General features: G+C 52.7%; 1 protein-coding gene across 1 annotated transcript; it reads right to left on the bottom strand.

The window, feature by feature from the left end:
• Positions 1–306: 306 nt before the first annotated feature.
• Positions 307–23,810, bottom strand: RSPO1 (R-spondin 1). Its single transcript, XM_001169700.6, has 7 exons — positions 23,484–23,810; positions 21,203–21,269; positions 18,486–18,867; positions 5,439–5,630; positions 3,155–3,304; positions 2,675–2,863; positions 307–1,891 (listed from the first exon to the last, which is right to left on the bottom strand). Exons 3-7 carry the CDS (start codon positions 18,577–18,579, stop codon positions 1,725–1,727), a joined length of 792 nt encoding a protein of 263 aa, XP_001169700.2. The 5' UTR covers positions 18,580–18,867; positions 21,203–21,269; positions 23,484–23,810; the 3' UTR covers positions 307–1,724.
• Positions 23,811–25,092: the final 1,282 nt, after the last annotated feature.

Genomic DNA, 25,092 nt, shown 5'->3' with positions numbered 1-25,092 from the left:
TGCCTCAGCCTCCGAGTAGCTGGGATTACAGGTGCACACCACCACACCCGGCTGATTTTTGTATTTTTAGTAGAGACGGGGTTTCACCACGTTGGTCAGGCTGGTCTTGAACTCCTGACCTCGTGATCTGCCCACCTCAGCCTCCCAAAGTGCTAGGGTTACAGGCATGAGCCACCGCGCCTGGCCCAAAAATGTTAAATTAAATATGTGGCTCACATATTTCTATTGGACAGCAGCAGTCTGTCTTAAATCCTTCTACCCATCCTTCAGAGTTAGGCTCAAATATCACATCCTCTGAGACACCTCCCTGAGAGAAAGTATTTTATTTTTATTCTGTTTTATTCACTTTCATAGCTAAGCATAGATGCCAGTGGTCGCCTGCCCTTGGCACCATCCTTTTGTAGTTATATATGTGTTTGTACGATTCCTTGGTGCATGCCTATCTTCTTCCCCACCAACCTCTAAGCTCCACAAGAGCAAGGCCCGTGTTTGGCTCCTCCCTGGAAACCTAGCACCTAGTCCAGAGCCTGGCACACACTTCAGAATGCCACAAGGAGTTATTCCATCCACTGCCCTGCCTTTGGGCAGGATTGTCCCCAACCATCACTGGAAGCCTACGCACTCCCTTCCCCTGGCAGTGCCACTAGCCCTTCAGTATATAGATTCTGCCTCTCCCAGATGGAAAGTCCTCCTTTATAGCTGACCAGAATCCCTCCTGCTGCAAGATGGCCGGGGCCCTTTCTCCCATCCTTTAAGGGGAATTACAGCAGCACTTCTCACATTTGGATAACATGCCAATCATCAGGAATCTTAAAATTTAGACTCTGGCTCAGGTCTGGAATGAGACCTGAGATTCTCATTCCTAACAAGCTGCCCTGTGACAACACTGCTGCCGGGCCATGCTCTGAGTAACAAGGATATAGACAGCCTGTTTACCACCATCAGAGCAGCCCCTAAGTTTTCTTCCTTGTCTGCATGACCCTCTACTGAGCAGGCTATTTGGGGTCTCTTGAAATTCCCTGTCCCTTCTTGCTCCTACGCATACCTCACCAAACCCTCACACACTGCAAAGGAATGTGGTGCCTGTGTCTACTGCTGTCGTTGATTTTTTTGTTTTAATTTGAAATAAACCTTTAAGCAGTTTTCAAAGTCAGGTTAACCCTGATATGTATCCTGGAAGGGTAACAATACTCTCCAACGATAAAGTCACACAGCTGGGAGTGCTGAACAGGGTGGGAAGAAGGTTTCTTCCCAGGTCACCAGCAGTCCTCAGGCTTGGCTCCCATCTGCCACAGTGGCTGGTCCGATCCCAGCAGCTTCTCCAGAAGGCTCCCCTCTGCAGTTTGGTCTCAGATGCTGGGAAGTGTTGTCTCTGACATGTCCACTGGGAGCTCTGGAAACCAAGTGTGTACTGCTGGGCCCGAGGGATGGAAGTGTCTTCTGGTGGCCTCGTGTGTGTGTGTGTGTGTGTGTGTGTGTGTGTGTGTGTATGTGTGTGTGTGTGGTGTCTGTGTCTGTGTGTGTACATGAACACACATGTGCAAGTATGTATGGTTGTATATGTGGACAGGGGTTTGAGCGTGTGTGTCTTGTGTCTATGTATGCATGGATGGATTGGAGTGTGTGTGTATGCTTTGCCCCCGACGTTCCAGTTCACGAAAGCTTGAATCACACAGAGTAGCACTGAACTCTTTCTGCATGGGCCTGGAGGCTGGACAGTGTCCCTAGGCGGGCCCTGCAGATGTGAGTGGCCCCACTGTCCCTTGCTGCTGTTGCTGTTGCTGCCCCTTGCGTCTTCGAGAGCCAGCACCCGCCTCCTTGCTCTCCTTCCTGGCCAGGTTCCTGTTGGCATTCTCCCGCCGGCCCTGGCCTGCCTTCCTCCTCTTCTGCCCTGAAACAACCAAACAGCAGGAAGAATCAACAAAGGATGTGCAGGGAGGCCCTGGGCATGGCCACAGGCCCTAGGAGGGGAGTGTGAGGAAGCCGGAAGGGGGAGGCAGGGAGGAGGCTGGAGATGCTGCCTCTAGGTAGTTGGGTCATCGTGACCTCCTCTGACAGCAGCCACTTCAGAGGACCCCGAGGCTTGAGTACTGGGAGGCAGCCCAAGAGCCCTTTCACTCCCCAACCCTCAAGGCACACAAGACATCATCCTCTTCCTCATGGGTTCCTCAGACCTTGGATCCCAATGGACCAAGAGCACTTCCCAGGTATTCAGTGCAACTCTCAGAACAGGCAGGACTGCCCCCATCCCCTATCCGCCACCAGCCACCTCTGGGGCCAGGCAAGAGCAGCAGCCACCCCCTTGCCAACTGCAGGCTGTGTGACTTTGGTGGAATCACTACACCTCTCTGGGTCTTAGTGCCCCTTTTCACCCACCCATCCGGCCTCCGAGGGGCCTTCTAGTATGAACATCCACTAGCTCAGAAGAAATGGGGGAACCGGAAGGATGTTGACCACAGAAGCTTCCAGCTTCCACTATGCAGAGTTCTGAGGCCCTGTTCTCTGCCAGGACATGGCATCTGGATTGGACAGCATGAGGTCTTGAGTTGTGGGTGCCCCATCTGGCCTTGCCCTGAAGCTTCTTCCTGAGCCGTGGGCAGGAAGCAGAGGTGGCAGGACCTGTCATGGCTGGTGCCTGAGCCCCGACCCCAAGGAGGCAGAGGCTGCAGCTCACCCTCAGGACACGGCACTCTCCTCACTGTGCACCTCCGGGTCTCCTTGGTGTCAGAGCAGGCAGCATGGTCCCCCACAGGGGCATGTAGCACCCTGCGTGTCCGCTCCTCGGAGCCCCTCCGGAAACCACAGAGCTTCTTCTTCTTGGAGCAGGGCCCCCACGGAGACCACTCGCTCATTTCACATTGCGCTGGCAGGAAGAGAAGGGAAGGGAGAGAAGGACAAGGAGGAGGGGATCATGTCTCCTCTTCTGGCCCAGAATAGCCCAGGGGAGCATCTCCCACCTTCCTTCTGCCTGGACCTGAGGCTGCAGGTATCTTTAGTCCAGAGGGCAGAAAAGCCCTTGGAGACTCAGAAAGGAGTGGTAGGGTAAGCTCTCCCTGCACAGTGCCCCAGCCCACCCGCTCTCTGGCCAGACCCTTACCCGGCCCCTCCTTCTGGGGTCCTGGACCCTCTGCCCACAGTGCCTGCCATGGCTTACCAGGACTACTGCACTCCATGGTGCCATTGGCAGCTGAGGAGCCCTCGGGACAAGCTGGATAGCAGCGGCCCTTGTGCAGGTACAAGCCCTCCTTACACTTGGTGCAGAAGTTATGGCTGAAGCAGGCCTCACAGTGCTCGATCTTGCATTCTGAGGAGAGGACAGATTGGGGGCTTCTGGCTCAGCCTGGTGAGAATGTTTCCCCTCATACCCAGCCCCAATACCCTCCCTTCCGTCCACACACACCTACATGGAGGGCAGGACCCTGGCCTAGAGCTGCAGTTACTGCAGAGGAATCTTGGGAGGAAAGGGAAAGGAAGGGCAGTGGCAGGCCAGGGAAGAAGAAGCTGAAGCGGTTGCTCCTGAAGGCTGGCTGGGACTCTTGCCACCATCAGCCAACTCGATCATGAACCCAGTCTCAGTCCCTGCAGCCCAAGGTGAGGCTCAAGAGAGCAGTTTCAGAGGCGGAGGGTGGGGCCCTCTGGGCTTGGTGGGGGTGGGACAGGAGTGTTTCAGAATCTCACAGCATCCAGAGGGCCACCCTAAACAGAGTTGAACTGAGGGACAGAATGGCCCCCCAGAGAGTGGCTGCATGATCTCTTCTTCCCTCATTGCTGGGCATCTGCAATGTCCCAAACTGTGGTTCTCCTCCTGCCTGGCAGAAAGAATCAGCATGGAGGAGGGGGAAGCCATCCCAGGGCAAATTCCTCTGCCTCTGCAAGGCTGAGTTCCAGCAACAACCTTGGTAGGACTCCTGGGTCCCTCCCTGATTCCCTGCTGCCAGTTCTCTCCTCTGGGGGAATGGGGGCAGGGTGGGTCTTCCAGGGCTTGGTTGGAAGCAGGCAGGGTCTTTCACAATCTCTCCTTCCCAGAGTGCAGGCGGGGCTGACTTCCTCCCAGGCTCTGCCACCTGAAGCCCATGCTGCCAGTTTCCTAGGAGCTGGTGTAGCCAGGAGCTCCCGACTTTAAGGACCATGAGGACCAAGAGGGTAGCTCCCAGGGTCCCACCTCTGTCCTCACAAACTCCCACCATCCTCCAGGCTTATCTCAGCCTCACCTCTCTCCTTCCTTCCTTCCTTCCCTCCCTGGTGCTCTGATTCCTGGGTTTGGTTGCCAGTCAAATAAGAACAAAAATAAGAACAATAGCAGCTACCATTCATTGAGTGCCAGACACTAAGGGCTTTACATGCATGTCTCACAACAACCCTAGGGGGTAAAAACTCTTAAAGATGAGACATTGAGGGGTTGAGACGTGCTCAAGGTCACACAATGAAGAAGTAGCAGAGTTGAGCTCAGAACCCAGTCTAGTCTTGGACCAGTCATTTACCCTCCGGGCCTGAATGTTGTCAGCCCTGAAAAGGGCACCATCGATTGTGTTCTGTCTCCCTCCCAGTGTTGTTGTGAGGCTCAACTGATATGAGACCTGCAAATGCATTCTAAATGGCAAGGCACTGAACAAGTGGTGGGGGCACTGGCATTGTCCCCCGAGTGTGTTCACACGTGTCCCCCAGCACATCACAGCTACATCTACAGAGAAAGGATGGAGATATGGCAGCGTGTGCCTTGGAGCATGTGGAGCTGTAGCTGTTGTGGAAATGAGGAGTCAGAAGACCAGGGAGAGAAGAGAGTGGAAGAGCAGGCTGCCTGGGCTTGGATTCCCCTGCAGCCCATGTGGAGCTAGCAGTGGCTTTTAAGCAGAAGTGTGATGGGATAGGTTGTATGTCTCAGAAATGTGATGGGATAGGGATAGGTTCTGTGTCTCAGAAGTGTGATGAGATAGGTTGTGTGTCTCAGAAGTGTGATGGGGTAGGGTGTGTGTCTCAGAAGCGTCTTTCTGGCTGCAGTGCAGAAGATGGGTTTCAGGGAACCAGATGAAGGCTGGAGGACAGATGAACAGGCTATTGCAATGATCCCGGAGCAAGGTGCTGGGAGCCTGGGGAGGACAGTGGCAGTGTGGACAGACAGGAGATGACAGGCAGGCTTTGGTGATTGGATGGATGGGGTGGGAGAGGTTGGCACTCAGGGCTGTGGCTTGGGTGACAGGTTGGGACATGGAGGGTGACCTCTGGGAATACAGGTAGGGGCAGGTGCGAAGGGAGGAGACAGGGTTCTGATATTTACACACCAAGGTGGAAGTGTGCGGCTGGATACTTGAATCGGAGCCTCATCTCCTCTCCTCAGAGCCCCCTCTGCTCCTCTTGCCAGCCACCAATGGTTCAAAGCACTCTCCCCCAGTCCAGAGCTTCTAGTGCCCCCTGCCCCCGACAGCCCTGCCCACACTCACTGATGCACTTGTTCATGTCGGGGTTGCGGGCGTCGAAGTATCCAGGTGGGCAGGACGGCAAGCAGACGCCCACCTGGCGGATGTCGTTCCTCTCCAGCAGGATGAACAGCTTGGGTGAGCACTTGAGGCAGCCGTTGACTTCAGAGCAGAGCTCACAGCCTTTGGCACAGGCCTGGCTCCCCTCGGCACTGACTGCAAAGGTGGAGCAGGCATGAGAAGGCAGCTGTGGAGAGAACCTCACCTATCCAGATTCTGACAAGGATGGGAAGTGAATAGATCGATGTTTCCTTCCACAGAAGGAATATGCTTCTCAGAAAGCACCGGCCAGGCTGGCAGCTCTCTGCAAGGCTACTTTATACACTTTCCCAGTAGCTTTTCTCCAGAGAGCTAGCACAGATGCTGACCCCTGTGCCTCCCTAGCTCCAGACACGACACGAGTTCACTCTCTAGGCTGGCTCCACCATCCCCAGAGAAGCAACCCAAGCTGCAGCCTTCCTGGAATTTATCCACTCTCCCCAGAGCACAAAACAGTCAGCCTTAGGTATAGAAGGAGGGTTTCTTAAATTTCTGAGAAAGTTTTAAGGGCAAGAGGGATAAACAGTGAAATAGAAAAGGACCACCTACCCAGAAACACAAAGACAATTGGAATAATCTATGCCTAGAACAGGGGTCTCAACCAGGGATGATTTTGCTCCCCAGGGGACATTTGACAATGCCTAGAAACCTTTTTGATGATCACACCTGGGGAAAGGGGTTGTTAGTGGCATCAAGTGGGTAGAGACCAGGGATGCTGCTAATCATCCTACAATGCATCGGGCACAGCAAAGAATCATTTGGTCCAAAATGTTAATGACACTGAGGTTGAGAAACCCTGGCTCAGAACCATCCTTTGAAGTCGGGCGCGGTGACTCACGCCTGTAATCCTAGCACTTTGGGAGGCCAAGGCGGGCGGATCACCTGAGGTCAGGAGTTTGAGACCAGCTTGGCCAACATGGTGAAACCCCGTCTCTACTAAAATTACAAAAATTAGCCAGGCATGGTGGTGCATGCCTGTAATCCCAGCTACTTGAGAGGCTGAGACAGGAGAATAATCGTTTGAACCTGGGAGGCGGAGTTTGCAGTGAGCTGAGATTGTGCCATTGCACTCCAGCCTGGATGACAGAGCAAGACTCTCTCTCAAAAAAAAAAAAAAAAAAAAAAAAAGAGAACCATCTTTTGAGGCTTCATGGTTTTCCATCCCAGCATTGAGTCTAAGATCTTTGATCTCACTTACTTGTTTAATCCTCATGGAGGCCCTTCCATGGACCTTGCGCAGTGTGAGCCCTGGGGACAGAGGCATATAAGCCACTCTGTAGAGGAACTGATCTTTCAGTGGAGCAGACAGACCCACAAATAGGTGAATGCTGACAGCCACAAGGCCAAGCAATAGTGGACCCAAAAGAAGGAGGGAAACAAGCCACAAAGGAGGTGTCAGTGGGGACAAGTCTTAGATAATTTGTACAGATTTGTCCTTTAGGAAGTAGAATTAAGGGCACTCAGGGAGCAGGACCACAGAGGTGTAAAACTAGGGAAAGGCGGAATTGCAGATAACTTGGGGTGGAGATGGGAATGGGAGGGGAGTGGTGAAAGATAAGGTTTTCTATCTTTATATCATGCTAAGGAACTTGAACTGGAGCCTGCCAGATGGCATTTCCCAAAAAGTATTCCTTACAACTTGATTCCCCCAACTATGAATAGGAGAATGTGGAGAAAGGCTACTGTGTCATGTAAGTCCAGGAACCAGTGGGTCAAACAAATCTAAACAGATTTCTTTACTGCAGGCCTAATGGAAGCTTTATTACTCTCCTGTGCACAGTGACTCTCTGAGGAGGGGACAGAGTGAACTGCATTTCCCAAGCATTTTGGCCACAGAACACTTGTTTCGGGACCTTCTCAGACTGTTTAGACATCAGGGAACCATTAGAACATATTAAGCAGGGATGAGACCTGGCCCAATTTACATGTTGGGAAATTTTCTCTGGTAGCCAGGGTGGAGACCAGAGATGGAAGAACTGTTTGGGAGGAAGCTGACTAGATCATCCAGGTGAGAAAAGTGAGAAAGTCTCAAAATTATGTTCCACAGGGATAGAGGGAAAAAAGACAGATTTGAGAGATGCTTAGGAAATGCAACCAGTAGGCCATCGTGGCTAACAGGCAGAGAGGAAAGAGGCATGGGGAGGAGCCTGGGGTGATTCCCAGATGTTCGGCCTGGGGCGTGGGTGAGCTGTGGGGCCAGACATGAAAAGAAGCCCATGGCAAGAGAAGCGAGTTGAGAGGGAAGGAGAGGAAGGAAAGTAGTTACATGGAGTGGAGATGGGAATGGGAGTGGAGTGGTGAAAGGTAAGGTATCCTGTCTTTGTATCATGCTAAGGAACTTGAACTTGATCAAGAAGGGCAACAAGAGCCAGGCAGCGGCCGGGTGCAGTAGCTCAGGCCTAGAATCCCAGCACTTTGGGAGGCTGAGATGGGTGGATCACCTGAGGTCAGGAGTTCAAGACCAGCCTGGCTGACATGGCAAAACCCCATCTGTACTAAAGATACACAAAATTAGCTGGATGTGGTGGTGGGCACCTGTAATCCCAGCTACTCAGGTGGCTGAGGCAGGAGAATCACTTGAACCTGGGAGGCAGAGTCTGCAGTGAGCTGAGATCATGCCACTGCACTCCAGCCTGGATGACAGAGCAAGACTGTCTCAAAAGACAAAACAAAACAAACAAACAAAAGAGCCAGGGAGAGAGGAGCTGCAGATACAGGCAGAAGGCAGAGAGCTGGGAAAATCAGAATAGAGATGGTGGGAGGTGGTGCAGGGTAGTGGACCCAGAGCTCAGGCTTCAGAGTCATCAGGACCCAGAGCCAGATTCCCAGTCTGGGAAGCTGGGCAAAATCCTGGATGTCGTGTGCTTCCCTGAAAAGGGGAGATGAGGATGTCCACTCCGGACAACTGCTGGAGTGAGTCTATGCTGCAGGAATCATTCCTGGTTTCAGAACAGGAGAACATGGAGGAGTTAGGAAGGAGAGCAACCGAAGGAAGGAAGATGATAACAAACACCAAACCATCACAATAACACAGTAACAACCACAATGGCGGCAGTGTGTTACTAAATGTTGAGCACTTACTCTGTGGCAGGCAATGTTCTCAGTGCTTGACAAGTATTAACTCATTTAATCCTTACAACAACCAATGAGGTAGGTACTATTGTTATTTTTTTAAAATATATTATCCTTTTTTTTTTTTCTTTTGAGACAGTCTCACTCAGTCACCCAGGCTGGAGTGCAGTGGCACAATCTCGGCTCACTGCAATCTCTGCCTCCCAGGTTCAAGCAATTCTCCTGCCTCAGCCTCCCGAGTAGCTGGGATTACAGGCACCTGCCACCATGCCTGGCTAATTTTTTGTATTTTTAGTAGATATGGGGTTTCACCATGTTGGTCAGGCTGGTCTCGAACTCTGGACCTCAGGTGATCCACCCGCCTGGGCCTCCCAAAGTGCTGAGATTACAGGCGTGAGCCACCCCTCTTGGCCTATTATGCACATTTTTATAGATGAGGGAATGGAAAGGTAAATTACTTGAACAAAATTTCTCAGCCAGTATGTGTTTCAGGCAGAGCAGACAAAGTATAGGGAGCCCAGGGTAGGACAATATGAGGTGGCATGGAAACTAAAAGTGTGGTTAGACTATATATTTTTGGAAAATGAAATTTATGGGTTGGGTGTGGTGGCTCATGCCTGTAATCCCAGCACTTCGGGAGGCTGAGGCGGGCAGATCGCTGCAGCCCAGGAGTTCAAGACCAGCCTGGGCAACATAGGGAGACCCTGTCTCTATTACAAAAAATAATAATAGACTGGCCAAGATGGCTCACACTTGTAATCCCAGAACTTTGGGAAGCTGAGGTGAGGAGTTCGAGACCAGCCTGGCCAATATGGTGAAACTCCACCTGTACTAAAAATACAAAAATTAGCTGGCCGTGGTGGCATGCACCTGTAATACCAGCTCCTCAGGAGGCTGAGGCATAAGAATCGCTTGAACCCAGGAGGCAGAGGCTGCAGTGAGCCAAGATCACCTCTGCACTCCAGTCTAGGTGATGAGCGAGACTCTGTCTCAAAATAATAATAATAATAATAATAATAATAATAATATAAGATAAAAATAAAAATCACGATCGTTCTTATTGGTATAATCATTGTATGAGCAAAAATACTCCAAATGCGGAGTTATGAGGGAGTCCTTCGGATTATTTTTCTATTCTGGGTCTTTATTCAGCTGTGTTACAAATTCACGAGTCATTATAGATTTTAGGCACCACTTCCACTTCAAAGATATTAAATTGTCTATGACTCACTGTTTTGATTTAATTCATTGTTGACATGAATGCGCCCTCTAGGTTTCTGCCTTAGTTTCAGTAATGGCTGTGATCCCGGCATCCCATTTGCAGCCCTCTCAAGCGATGCTGCCATACTCATTTATTCCTTCATTATCACCTGTCTTAAGAACAGGTTTGCAAAAGGCGTCCTTTCAGATCTGCTGCCCACCTTCCATTCCACTAGCAGCAAGTCCCAGTGTGCATTTTTCTTCAGCGCCATCAATGGCACCGCAGAGAAAATGTGGCACACCCGGGGAAGGGAATCTGGAATCAGGTCAGCATGGTGGGAGCCTGGAGCGAGTGATGAGGCGGGAAGTTGGAGAGGGAAGCAGGGGCTGGATGAGGAAGGGTCTTAAGCCTGGATGAAGGAATTCACACCCTATCCTGAAGGTCAGAAGGAATCAGTGGGAGGTTTACAACAAGAGACACAGTCAGGATTCTATTTTAGAAAGATCACTCCGTAGAGTGGAGAATGGATTTTCCGAGGGCATGAGTGGAGACAGGAAGACTCCCAGGCTAGAACTCCAGTCCAGGAGAGCTGGGCTGAGCCAAGGAGAGGGGAGGGAGTAGACACACGTGAGATGGTCAGGGGGCAGGGTCAACAAGACAGGGCGATGCATTCAACAAGAGGGGGTGAGGGGCAGGGGCAAGGTGACCTCGAGATGCTGGGCTTGTGTAACAGCCCTTCCCCGGGAGAGGGACCACAGGAGGAGGAGGGGGTTCGGGCGGGAAAATGATGAGTAGCTAAGTATTAGACATGTTGAGTTTGCGGTTCCTGTGGAACATCCAGGGAATGATGTCTATTAGGCAATTGAACACATGGGTCTGGAACTCAAGAGAACTATTTTGGCTGGAGATTGAGACGCTGAGTTCTTTTTTCTTTTTTCTTTTTTTTTTTTAAGAGTTTTTTTTTTTTTTTTTTTTAAGAGATGAGATCTCACTGTGTTGCCCAGGCTAGACTGCAGTGTCACAAACGTAGCTCATTGAAGCCTCAAACTCCTGGGCTCAGGTGATCCTCCTGCTTCAGCCTCCTGAGTAGCTACAACTACGGTCACATGCCACCATGCTTGGCTAAGAAGAGGTGGAGTTCTTAACATCGAACAGTCATCAAAGGCATGCCAGTCCATGAGGTGGCAAGAAGAGTGGGTCTGGAGAGTGAGAAGAGGAACTGGACATTGAAGAGAAGGACGGAAAAGTCTTTAGTCCACTCAGAGGCAGAGGAGGAGCCAACAGACAGGCAGGGGACACTGAGAAGTATACAGTGTCATGGGAGCGCAGAGAAGAGTACACTCAGAAGAGGGAGGCATCAACACGACAATTGCTTCTGAGATGTCATGTGAGCCCAACCTGGTGGTGGCGACCTGGTAAGTGTAGTTTCGGTGGAGTGGTGGGGTGGACAGCAGGAGGCAGTTGTTCGGCAGTGAAAGGAAGGTCAGGAAGTAGAGAGAGGAAATAGCGCCCCCTCTTTCAAGAAGTTGGCTGTTGGCTGGCATGGTGGCTTGTGCCTGTAATCCAGCTGAGGCTGGAGGATTGACTGAGTCCAGGATTTCGAGGCTGCAGTGAGCTAAGATTGAGCCACTGCTTTCCAGCCTGGATGACAGGGCAAGACCCTGACTCAAAAAAAAAAAGAACCTGATAGTTAGATCTGTGGGAACAGAAGAGCCTGGATGGTGCCTCAGGCAACACCTGCATTCAACAGCTAGGCAAGAGGAAGGGGGGCTTGGGAAAGAAGTGGAGAAGGATCCTTGGATAGCTGGGAGGAGACTGAGAGACAGAGGTGCCAGGAATAAGGTTGAAAAGGGAGAGATCTTCAAGGACCAGGGCTGGGAGGAGGCAAGGCCAGTGAGCTCTGAAACAAATCTACAAGACTTGACTCTCAGTGATCATTGATTAGGTGACCTTGAGAAGGGCAGTTTTGGTGGAGAGGTGGAGATGAGAGCCAAACCACAGTGGGCTTCGGAGTGAGTGGAAGGGAAGGAGTGGAGATAAAGCCAGGAGGGTGACAGAGAAAATCAGAGATCACAGACAGAGAAGGGGAAAGCATGGCTAGGGATGGGGAATGTGATTACAAGACTCAGAGGCGGGGGACATTGATGGAGTAGAGACCCGAGGACACGAGGAAATGGGAGCATCAAGACACAGGGCTCAGATGCTGAAGCTGGCCTTGGTTAGGAGGAGGGACCAGGGGATCAGGTAGCTGAGCTCCATGAGGGTTTGGGGGCTCAGAAGAGGAATGGGGGCTCAGTGACAGGCAGGGTCAGTTCAATAAGGAAAGGGATGTTTATCAAGGGGGACAGGAAGCACAGGATGTTCTCAGCTCAGAGAGGCTGTGAGGGGATGCGGGGAGAGGAGAGGGGGCTCGACATTAAGAATGTGCCCTTGAAGGAAGGGTCCAAGGAAGACGGTTCATATTTGGGGGAAATGCATAATGATTCAGAGCAGGAAAACCAAGTCTCATTTATTTCACAGCTATTTACTGCACACCTCACAGGTGCTTAGGGCTACTAGGAGCTGGAACGTGGAGGTATAGCCACAAAGGCCCACCCGGGACGAGGGAGGCAGGGCTGGTTACATATCTGGATGTAGAGAGGCAGAGGGCACTCCCTGACCCAGAAGCCTAGGGGAGGAGGGTGTTCCACACAGAAGGAACAGCCAGTGAAAAGCCTCTGAGGCACTGAATATCCTGGATCGACCATGGCATGGAAAATAGGGCTTTATATAGCACGTGCCTGTAATTCTAGCTACTTGGGAGGCTGAGGCAGGATCCCTTGAGCCTAGGAGTTGCAGACCAGCTTGGGCAACATAGCAAGACCCCACCTCAAAAGGAAAAAAAAAGAACATAGAGCTTTATATATTCTCTCTCTCTCTCTTTTTTTTTTTTTTTGAAATGGTGTCTCACCCTGTTGGCCAGGCTGGAGTGCAATGGCGCAATCTTGGCTCACTGCAACCTCCGCCTCCTGGGTTCAAGCGATTCTCCTGCCTCAGCCTCCCGAGTAGCTGGGATTACAGGCATGCACCACCACGCCCAGCTGATTTTTTTGTATCTTTAGTAGAGTTGGGGTTTCACCATGTTGGCCAGGTTGGTCTTAAACTCCTGACCTCGTGATCTGCCCACATCGGCTTCCCAAAGTTCTGGGATTACAGGCGTGAGCCACCAAGTCTGGTCGAGCTTTATATATTCTCTTGGTGAAGAAAGCAACCAATGGAAGGGCATCATTGGGTTGGTAGTTTAGAAAGCTCTCCTCTAGCTGGGCACAGTGGCACATGCTGTAGTCCCAGCTACTCAGGAGGCTGAGGCAGGAGGATATCTTGAGCCCAGGAGTTTGAGACCAGCCTTGGCAACATAGCGAGATCAAGACCCTCTCTCTAAAAGAAAAGAAGGAACAAAAGCAAGAAATTTCCCTCCTGCTGCTGCCTGTTATGGGGGGTGTGCAGGGCAAGCGGCCTTGCAGGGCTGTAAGCCTGGCTGAGGAGGCCGGGTGGACTCAGCGAGGGCGAGGGGTGCTTGTGGGGGAGGGAGCCTCCTTCCTGACTTCTTCAGCACCCCCAGCTCTGCCCTCCCCACAAACCACCATCCCCCCCAACCCTACCTCCCTCAGCTCGCAAGCACCCTGCTCTCCAGCCCACTTCGATGAGCTGGCAGAGCAAGGCTGTGCCCTCAATTCCCCCTCTTCTAGTCTCCTTCACCCTACGCAAAGCCCTTTTAAGTTGCTGTGGCTATGATGAGGCACTGCTCCAGGGCAGCTCAGCCCCACACCCCTTGAAGAATGTTTCTGGATCACTGCCCCTCCCCTCTAGGGGCTTCACTTCTTCCAGTTCCCAATTTCTTCATCCCCAGGAATCTTTCTTAAACTAAAAATCTGATGGTTTTACACCCCATCCTATTATCTATCAATAGCTCCCTATCACCTACAGAATTAAGACCCAGCTCCTTGCCTGACCTTAAAAGCTTTTGTGGGCCCATCCCATCCACCTTACCCCTCAGCACCACTCCTAAGCAATATCAAACCATTTGTGTTTCTCTGGACATTCGCACTATCTCACACCTGTGTGCTTTTGTTCAAGTTGGTCCTTCTGCCCAGAACACTCTCCACCTCCTCTTGAGCCTGACCAACTCCCTCAAGCCTCAGAACTAAAGTCACCTCCTCCAGGAAGTCTTCCTGATCTCACCTCCCTGCAAAGTCTCAATGGAGTATTTCTCTGTGTTCCCACACCCCTAGTACTTGAATCTGTCATGGTGAACATCACCTTATATTGTTATTATCTGCTAACATGTCTTTTTCTCTCACTAGAAAGAGCTTTGGCAGGCAGAGCCCATCATTTCTGAATGGGAGCTCAGTAAAGGATAAGGCTCCACAAGGGTATAAGGTTGAGGATATGGTGAATGAGACAGAGGCTTGAGATGAGGGGTGGTGTATGGATGGATCTTAATGAAAATTCACTACAGTGGAGGGACCAGGATGGAACATGGATGAGGGACTCAGGTGGGATGGGTTAGGGACAGTGGTGGGTGGAGAGAACTCACCATGACCCAGAGAGTGATAATCTTGGTTTTGGGGTGGAATCTAGTCTTGGAGGAAATGGGTTTGGTAAGAGAGATCTGAGTTCAGTTGGCGAGGGTAGGAGGATAGGTAGTGGGGCCTCAGCCAGGAGACTGAGGAAGTGAGTAGGCCAGGGCCCCTCTCAGGCCACACGCTGTCCCAGGAGGTGGATCTATCCCTGTGGCTTCCTGGGACCTTCACATTCAGCAAGCCCTGGGCACGTCCCGCTGGTAGGCCCAGGATTCTTTTTTTTTTGGAAACAGAGTCTTGCTCTGTCACCCAAGCTGGAGTGTAGTGGCACAATCTCAGTTCACTGCAACCTCCGCCTCCCAGGTACAAGCGATTCTCCTGCCTCAGCCTCCCAAGTAGCCAGGACTACAGGTGCACATCACCACTCCTGGCTAATTTTTGTATTTTTAGTAGAGACAAGCTTTCGCCATGTTGGGCAGGCTGGTCTTGAACTCCTGACCTCAGGTGATCGCCCGCCTCAGCCTCCCAAAGTGCTGGGATTACAGGCGTGAGCCACCATGCCAAGGCAGACCCAGAATTCTTCAGCTCAACTATGAGCTTAGTTTAGATCCTCACTTTTTTTTTACCTGGGCTGTTTGCTTCCCGCCTCAAGCCACCTCCCCCACCCTCTATGCAGCTGGGCTCTGGGCTCCTTGATGAAAGCCTCAGTGGCTCCTCACCCACTGTAGCTGGAGTCAGGCCAAGTCCAAACTCCTCAGCCTGGCAGGTGAGAAGAGCTTAATAACCCGACCTCTACCCTGCAGCATCTTCTCCCCGGACCCTCCCCTCAGCCCCAGACAGCTTCCTTGCTCAATCCCAGTAGGTTCTGGATGGCTTGTTTAGCGGCAAAACACTTCTTTCCAACAGAAAAGATATGAGCACAGCTTCTCCAGTGGAAATCCTAGGGCTCCCCAGAACCCCCTTGATAATTCATTTCCCCAGCTACTCCTAGCTGCACCCCACTTCCTAAAAGAACACTCTATGCCTCCTCCCAACTCCCTGGGGCTGTCCATGCCCTCGGGTTTTCTCCTGTGCAGCATTCCCGAACTGGATTGACATTCTGTCTTCCCCCACTCGCTTGCGGGCTCCTCGAGATTCATCTCTGCGATCAGGGCCAGCTTGCAGGATCTCAATGAACATTTGCAGAATGACCCAAGGAAGGAATGGGGATTCAGTGAGGGATGAGGGACTGTAAGGCTGTCAGTGCAGCAGGGGTAGAGGCTCCGGATGGAGGATGGGGCAGTGAGAAGAGGCACAAAGGGGGCTCCTGGCTTCTGGAGAAGTCAGGGCTCAATGAAGGAATGAAGGCTTCCTGGGAGGCAGGACTGAGAGAGGGGGCCCAAGAATCAGAGAGGAGAAGGGGTTCAGGAAGGAGCATTACTCAGTGCGAGGGATGAGTGGGAATGAGGGCTCAGGAAGGTGCAGGGACCCCAGATCAGGGGTGAGGGCTAGCAAGAAGACAAGGGGCTTAGTGAACAGGAGTTCAGGGAGGGGCAGGGTCCTCAATGAGTGGAGGAGGGGAACTTCAAGGGGACTTCACCACTCACAGCTAAAGAGAAGTTCTTTGCTCAACTTTTCTCGCTCCATGCAGGCAGACCATCACTCAGACTCCGAAATCAGACATGGCTTCAAAACTAGTGTATAATAGCTCAGAATGAGATTTAGATTGAGTGGCTTCTGGTGGCCCTCCTACCCTGCAGCCGAGGACTGTCAGCCAGAGTCAACAACCCTGAGGCTCATACACAGCACACCTACCCCTGCCCCGAGGTCCACCCAGTGCCATTCCACGCTTGTCTTATCGAGAGGCCAGGCACACACAGGTGTCTTGGTCTTCCTTCTTCCCTTCCCTACTCCCCCAGAATCAGTAAGGCAAAATGGTCTACACATTGTTTATATAACAATGATTTGCACCCAGAGTCTACACAGAACTTGATGTTTTACAAAGGTGTTAAAAATATATATCTATTGAGGTGGGTGGATCACCTGAGGTCAAGAGTTCAAGACCAGCCTGGCCAACATGACAAAACTTTGTCTCTACTAAAAATACAAAAATTAGCCAGACATGGTGACACATGCCTGTAATCCCAGCTACTTGGGAGGCTGAGGCAGGAGAATCACTTGAACCCGGGAGGCGGAGGTTGCAGTAAGCCAAGATCGTGCCACAGCACTCCAGCCTGGGTGACAGAGCAAGACTCCATCTCAAAACAAAACAAAACAAAACAAAACTATATATATATACCTATTATCTCATGTAAGCCTTACTATCCTCCTATACATTACATTTCAGCTTCCTGATTGCGATGACTATGGCTATTACATAACAAGTATTGACAAACAGCACAACCTTCATCCCTCCCTGCACCCCTGAGCCTGTCTCCACACCTCTCCCCACCCTTGCCTCTTACCATCAAGGATGTCTGTTACTCACATCACTTGGTAATAAAAACTGGCTCATGTGCTGCCACGGCTGTTAGATGTGGCCATATGAAAAGCGAGCAAGCACGTCAAAATTGCTGCAGGAGATTCGCCATCGCTAGGACCAGGCCCTTTCTGATGCCAAGTCTAGTACTTCCTTTCCTTTTTAATACAACAGACTTGAACTCAGGTCCTGTGACCTCTGGTTTAGCCAGGCATGAGGCTCTGCATGGGTGAGGGTCAGCGTTAAGCACATGTACACATTGCATGAATGTGAATGGTTCCTCCCATTCTCTCTCTCTCTCTCTCTCTCTCTCTCTCATTTCGGAAATAGAGGAGACTGATTATAAACCGCTAAACCGCATCTGGCCCATGGAGTCCAAAATACTGGCCACAACAGATGAGAAGGGAGGAAAATCAAGGCCTTGCTGCTGATTAAACCTAACTGTCTCTAATTGTTTGTTAAGCCAGGGATTTTCAGCTTCACCAATTCTCTGAGCTTCTCTCCCTGGGCTGAGTCCTGGCCTTGGCTGCTCCCGTGGAGCCCCAGCAAAACCCCACTGCTTTTCAGCCTTCACTGGGGGGCCTCCGTCTGCAGGGAAACATGAAGCAAGAGGGAGCTGGGCTAGACTTCAGGAAGATCTCCTGCCTGTGGGTGTGGCATCTTCTCATGCGGGATGTCAAAAGACAGATGAGGACTTGGGACTCTGGAGTCCCCCACCATCTCCCTCGTGTGGGCCCCTCACACACAGTGGCCACCCCTACAGCACTGGGGCCCCATCACTGGAGACCTTAAGCAGAGGCTGAGGAGTGCCTATCAAGGGGCTAGGGACAGATTACCCTTGACCTCCATCAAATTCGGCTTTCAAGAAGACTGGGCCCACAGGCATTGGGAGACCTGGGTTCCAACATCAACTGTATCTCCTTAGACCTGTTTCTTCCCCTTTCTTAGCATCTGTACAATGATAGGATTTTGGTTTTCTTTTTAAGCTATGAGAACCCTCTCTTCCAACGACTTCTTATGTGGATGCTCATTACCAAAAGCAGGGAAAAGTGAGACTGCTCTGGTTTGAAGCGTGGTCGGGCCAGACCCCTGCCTGCTTGTCTCCCCTTCGATGCCACTGTAGCTCCCTGAATCCCACTAGGCATGGTTTAAAAGCCACAGCAGTGGACAGTCTCCTGACCCTCCCTACTCCACTGTTCCTGCCCTATGATCTGGGCAGGGGAAGCCCTGTTACCCAGTGCTAAGTTGTGCAGAGCTCCTAACCCAAAAGGGTTGATGGCTGCACTTTAGCCAAAAAAGGAGCCCCAGGGCAGGGGGATTGGGGAAGCATCTCCATGGATACCACACAAAGCTGGTGTTATGTCAAAGCACATAATCCACAAAGGCATAATCCACAAACTAGATCCTCACAAGAGAGGGGTTAATCTAGAAAGCAGAGTCTACAAAGGGGAAAACAGACAAAGTGAGTCATCTACAGAGTGGGTAATCTCAGCAAATTAATCCACCAATTGAATAATCCACAAACAGGATCATCTACTGAGTGATCTACAAAGCTATAATAGATAGAGTGGAACTCTGCAAGGGTCATCATGGAATAAAACTCCTGAAGACCCCTAGTTCCTGGGTGGCCCCCTCCCATTCCCAAGGCCAGCTGTGGCCCACCATGCTCCATTACTCACTCCGCCTCTGCCTTTTCCCCTTGATCCCCCAGCTGCTGATGGTGAGGTGCGTCCAGCTCAGAACCAGGGCCACCACACACAGCCCAAGCCGCATAGTCACGCGCCAGCTCCAGGCCCCTGGTCGGAGGGGTGGTCTCGGGGAGGGTGGATAGCACACGGCTCTTGCTAACACCTCTGGGGCTGGGTCAGCAGCAGGAGGCCCAGGCCTGGGCCGTAGCCCAAATCCACCATAATCTCAGCTGGGGACAGAGAGGGTGTGGGGAGCCCAGTTCTCCATCAGCTCAAAGGGAGGTCCTCAAAGACAGACTTCCTCAAAGATACCTCGGAATATCATATGAGAGATCTTTTTGTCACGTCAGCAGGGACTACTCCAAAAACCAACCTGTCAGGGAAGGAGAAAGAAGGGTTAATTCTGTAGTACCATGAACACTCCCACTTATGCCTCCTGCCCTACCCAGAAGACTGGGAGCTCAAAATGTTTGGACATTACAAGTTACCTACCTAGCACCTTTCTAGAAGAAATCTGCTCCTTTTCCTGTCTTACAGAATTCCCTAACCTGGGACCGGAGCCGGCAACCTGTGTAGCCAGAATATGGCAGACATTCAAACCAAACTTGTGGATCACTGATGATTTCTCAATAACGGGAGCCAGCTGGTCCCACCCCTGCTTCATGTTGTCCAGCTCTAACTGGAAGTCCTTCCTTAAGTCTACCCTACAGACCTCATGCTGCAGTAGTATCCTGTCTCTTGAAGAGGAGCTCTCTCTCTCTCTGTCCTTGCATGAGTGACCCCTCAGCCTTTTCTTCCCGGGGCTGAGTCACCCATGTGCCTTTCACCTGTCCTGGAGCTAGAGCAGTGGCCCCCGGCAAGCTGGCAGACTCTGCGTGGCCCTCTGGGCTTGGCGGGAGAAAAGGAAGTAAGGCTTCCCCCGGCCACAGAAACTCTGACACAGCAGGCCTGGCGGGCCTGGCCTTTGTGAGAGGATAAAAGAGGCAGCAATGCCCGCCCTGGCCAGAGACACAGAGAATGGGGATAATCCCCCAGCCCAGCGAGAGCCAGGTCTCTGGACCCGCTGGCCGGCTGGGGTGATGGGGGCAGGGGAGCCGGTCCCTCCCCTGATCAGATGTGTCTGGGAAGTTGGACATCTGAGCCCAACCTGGGAGTGAGAATGAAAACCCTGCTTCCCCGTCACGGGATCACACACATGCTCTGATGCTCTCAAGGTTCTTCCACAGCAGCGGCCTGCCCACGCACACCCCACACTCCCCCACACACACCCACACCACAACAGAGCATGCAGGCCAATAGCACAGAGTCTCTGTAGATGCCAGGGAGCCATCACCTTCCCCTCCAGTGGCTAGATGCCTTTGAACAAGTCATGTAGCCTCACTGAACCTGTTTCACATCTATAAAATGGGGACAAGCATGACTATGTCACAGGCTAGCTGAGAGTCAGAGAGTTCAGGCTCAGGAATGAGAAATCTGAGGTGCTGGAGTGGAGGTGCCCCTCCCACCCCCTGTCCTAATCCTTTCCCCTCTAGGCTCTTCAGTGCCAGTCCACCCCCTCGCCTGTCAGGGAGGCCCCAGCAGAGCCCACCTGCACGGGAGATAAATCATTATCCCCTAAGGGAGTTCAGTACCTCCCTCCTTGGCCTCTCCCGCTGGCTTTGAAGGCCAGACACACTCAAGTGGTTAAGCTGCCTGTGAGAAGTGTTTACATGAGGCTGATGGATCCCACCTGGTGCTGTGGCCCGAGCCAGAGGAGATGCCCCCAGCCACCCCCAAATGCCTGTCAGCTGCCAACCCCTGCACGCCCCTCCAGTACTCCCTGCCTGATTTACCAAAGCCTTTCTATCCTCCCCAGCCCCCGCTACACAATTCTCTCACCCACAAATTATAGATGTCCAGTTGAGTTTATCAAACTGGGGTCTTCTGGCCCAAGTCTGTAGTCTCAGAGGCTGGCTGTACAGCATGATAGTCACGGGCATAAACTTCAGAGTCAGACTGCCTGGATTTGAATATTGGTTCCGCTACTTATTAGCTGTGTTACCTTGCTTAGCTGGTCTGAGCCTGTTTTCTTATCTGCATGAAGGTTATTGTTGTTTATAACTTAAATGAGTTAATACACAAAACTGCTTAGAATGGTGCTGGCACACAGTGATGACTCAATAATATTTGCTGTATTTGTTATGACCAAAGCTTCACTTTGTGTCTACATTCTAATAATCATTCAAAAGGCAATATGAACATGTTCTGTATCATCTGGATACTAACCTTAATACTGAGTACTGTTATGCAATTTCCATATTTGCATTTATCTTTATGGTTGATTGCCTCGACACCAAAGCGATCACTCAGAGTGATAGGATTTGCCTTTAATTGCAGCGTTTCTCAAACTAAGGTCTGAGAATCCCTGGTAGATCTGTTCCATGAGTCCTTACAGTTGACAAACACTGCATTAGACGAACTTGGTGTTAACCCTGGATCTGAAAGACTTTGGACTCACTGCATGATCAATATCCCTGGGGTTTTTTGGGGCACAAAATGTCCCCTATGCATCTCTGCATTCCTTGTGCCGACCTGTCATGGTGCCTGGCAATTGAGGGTGAGTGCTCAGCAAATATTAGCTCCCTTCTTTTTCCTCCCTCTCCTCTCCCTCTAAATTCCTTCTCAATCCTCCCAGGTCCTAGTTTTCAGCTGACCCCTGCCACACTCACCCAGTCCTTGCCAGCGGTGATCTTCTGGCCCACTCCCACCTGAATCACCAGGAAACCACAATCTCAGCTGGAAAATCGTAAGGAGGATCCAGATGTAAATTTCACTGAAGCAAGTGACACTGGCCTCCCTCACCTCTGGGATGGGAAGAGTTGCAAGCACTTTTTGAAAAGGTACATATAGAATCAACCCTGTAAAGGGGCTAAGAGTTCCTCTATACCAGGGGGTACAAATGACATATACGATTGAAGCTGGATGTGGAGGGGGTAAACTGGAGGGTAAATGCCCCATCTAAAGGGAGCATATGCCGTTCAGCTCTGACTGATTGTTGAAAGATCTTCTGATTTTCTAAAAGAGGAGTGGAAAATCCAGGATCTTACATGAAATCTGATTTGAAATGCTGGACAGGTCTTGGACTAGGAACCCTGCAGCACCAAGCCCCAGAGGGCCACAGGTCCCTGCCTCAGCGGCTCCACATTCCTGCATCTAGTCCCTGACCCCCATATGCGCACACACAGGCAGGCACTCTTGCAGACACGGACAGCATGGACTAGGGCTGAGAGAGGAGATATGAGCTGACGACTCCCTTTTAAGCAGGCTGCCTCATTTCTTTTAGAGTCCTCTGTCTGATTTCCTTTGAGCCATGGGCTATATGGCACTGGCAGTTTATGTTTTTGAGGCTCACTCTACACAGATAGAATGGGGACTGCTGGCAGTGCCTCAGGTTATTGGTGGGGGTAAGAAAGGGCATTTCTCTCTGCCACTGTGGGGGTGAGGGATTCACACTTGTTAGATGCCTCCCTCCACCTGCCATGTGCCAGGTCTTCGTTTACTCCTCACAATGGAAGGAGGAAGGTAGAATTATTTCCATTTTACAGGGGAAGAGACCTGGCCCTGAGTGGTTAAGTGTCCCAGGGGTTACGGACCCAGTTAGGGACCAGCCCTCAGGTTTGCTACCCAGGACTGGGTGTGGGGAGGGCGGGGCAACCCGCTGGGAGCTGCTGAGTGTGGGGCACAACCCAGCTTGGGGAGTGGACCTGCAAAGTGCGGACGGGGCTGGTGGCAGAGGCAGAGCTGAGAAGGGAGACCAAAGCGAGAGGCCACACGGGCCTCGGAGGGGAGTATACAGGTTGGGGAGGGGGACACAGCTGGAGGTGGAGCTGAGGGCAGGAACTCAGCCCCGGAAGGGGGCTGGAATCACTTTCACCTTCTTGCCTGCAATACCGTCAGAATAAAGTGGTACTCCATCAGGGGCCCGATACAGACCCAAAAATGTAAACTATCTAGATAATTTCGCATTAGCCCTCCCCGGGCCGGGCTACAGGCTGGAGAGTTTTGGCCGCCCAGCAGGCTGGCAGGCGGGGGCAGAAGAATTGCGGGCGGGGGGCGGGACAAAGTATGTGCCTGTCCGACCTGTCGGGATTAGCCTGTCTGTCGGAGCCAAGCCAGGTGCTGGGGCCGTGCCCCCCCCGCCAAAAGCAAGGGCAGCAGAGGATGGCTTCTTCACCCCTCCATCACCCCCGCAAGCGCGCACATTCTTCTTCCCTCCCCCACCATCCCGCAGAGGCCCCGACAGGTGCCGAGGGAGACGCGGACCTGAGGTTCCCCTGGCTGGCCCTCAAGAGCCAAGAGAGCTGTCCACGTCTGAGAGGCCAGTTTCACAAGAAAACTCCTGCCCCCAAGCACACTCACCCCAAGTCTGTCCCGGCCCTCCAGGGAGTCCCGGGCGAACATAGCCCCCACCTCTCCCCAACTAAGCGATACCATCGGTTCCTGAGCGCCAGACCCCGAGGGCCAGGGAGCCGCGCCACTTCGCTGCGCACCGGGGGCCGCAGCGCATGCCGCCTGCCACGTCGAACCCAGGCCCAGGCTGCGGACTGGGGTGGGGGTCACCAGAGACCGTGGGACTTGGGGGAATCCGAGCCAATGAGCCCCAGGATCAAGAACTTCTGGATTGGAGGCGGGGTATAAACAGGGCTGGTGGACTTGGGGAATTCAGGACTGCGAGTGAGGACGATCACCCGGGGCTGCGGGATGGAGGGGAGTTCTAGGGGAAGAGGCTGCCTGCTGGATTGAGGGCCGACGGGGGCGGCAGACTTGCAGGAAGGGTGCAGGAGGTGCCCTGTCCTGATCGCCGACCGGAGAGCGATCAGACTCCCCTTCCTTTCTGTCTCCCCCCACGCACCCAGCTCGAACCAGCCCCGACGGGAGGGCCCGCCGCGCCCCAGCTCCCGGGGAAGGGGGCGCTGGGGAGAAGGATGGGGCAGCTACGAGGGGACTCACCTTCGTGCTGCCAGTCGCGACGGGGGCAGGCCCGGGAGGGGCGAGGGCGCGGCCCGCTCACCCGCCCGCTGCGGGACTGTCCTGGGCGCCCGGCTCGCCTGCGCTCCGCCCGCCCGTTCCCAAGTTGCTCAATCTGCGGACGGCTCACGCCCTCGGGGCCAGCGCCCCACCCGGCGCATCGGTCCTCCGGGGCGGCTCGGAGCTGCCCTCGCTCTCCGCAGCACCCAAGCGGATGCCCTACTCTGGCCGGTCGCTCCGGGCTCTCTGCCCTGCGCTGGTGCTCTCCGTCGCGCCTCCGCTCGGCCGGAGCTCCCAGCCCGGAGAGGGGCCAGTCCTCTGCGAGCACGAGGGAGGGAATCCCCCCCTTCGCAGTCCCCCCCGCGAGCCGGCCCCCCTTCCAGGGATCCGCAAGAAAAAATGGACTGGAGCGCCGGCCCGGGAGTCCACACGTCCTTGCCCGAAGCTGGCGCTCTGCCGAGCGCGGGGCTGGCGGAGGGACAAGTCCCCGGGACCCTGGGGCAGACCTTCTGCTTTTGTCCCCTGCCCCTCCCCGCGCCCCGGGGATTCCACGCAGCCAGAGAACCCGCAACAACTCCGCTCATCTTGGCGTCAGAACGCGGCCGGAGACCCTCATGAAAACCCCAGTTTCCCCATCAGGAACCTGGAAAGTGACAAGGAACAGGCTCCACAGAGCCTGGTGGTCCTGACCACACCCTCTCCCCCTTCAGGGTCAAATCTTCTGTGCATCTTCCCAGTTCAGAAGAAATACCAAGGCTATCAGATCCTGGGCACCGAGGTGAGGACACCTCCAGAGGCAGCTGGTAGGTGAGAGTGAGGGAGATCATACAATAACACTTAGATTCATGTCTGGCTCTATCACTTACCAGCTGTGTGGTCATGCCTAGGTTACTGAACCTCTCTGAATCGCAAGGTTTCATCTGTTCTGAGGGTTCAATGAAATGAAGGCTACAAACTTCTGGTTAATGGTGGGAACCCCATACATGTTTGTGGAATGAGGCTTGAACGGCTACAGACACCTGCAGTGACCCAGATGATGTTGAAGTCAAGCCAGAAGAAGGGAGGGAAGGAGACTCACTTCTTAGAGTGACAAACAGCTGTTCTCCAGCTTCACTTCAGATTGGGAAAGGAAAATGGGCTAAAACTGTAGTTAGTGGGAGTTAAGCTAGAGCAGAAAAGATGTACTGATTTTGTGTGTGTGTAGGGGGGGTGAGTAATCAAGACAGGCTGTGGAATCTCCCTCTTAGGAGAGAAGGGGGGAGCCCTGACTATTGAGTTAAGGGCACAGGGTCGTTTACAATGACAGGAGGATGGATGTAATGACCCCTAGAGTGTCCCAATGGCCAGGGAACAGGGATGGTGGATAGCCAGAGAAAGTGGAGCAGTTGGGTCCGAAATGCCCAGTGTCTGGGTTCATTCAGCCAGAGCATTGCCAAGTTTGCAGGAGGCAAACAGTCATTTCCGAGTTGGTCCAGGGGCCCCCTCCAACCTCCAACCCCCACTCAAGTCCCTCCTCTCTCCCCTCTGCCCTGAGCCTTCCCTGCGTCTAACCGGCCCTTGGCTCTGCTCCGTGTCTAATCAAACAGCCCCA

The sequence above is a fragment of the Pan troglodytes genome, chromosome 1 (assembly GCF_028858775.2).
Source record: "Pan troglodytes isolate AG18354 chromosome 1, NHGRI_mPanTro3-v2.0_pri, whole genome shotgun sequence".
Taxonomy (NCBI): Eukaryota; Metazoa; Chordata; class Mammalia; order Primates; family Hominidae; genus Pan; species Pan troglodytes.
Note: the sequence above shows the minus strand (reverse complement) of the source record. Positions and strands in the feature narration are given on the sequence as shown.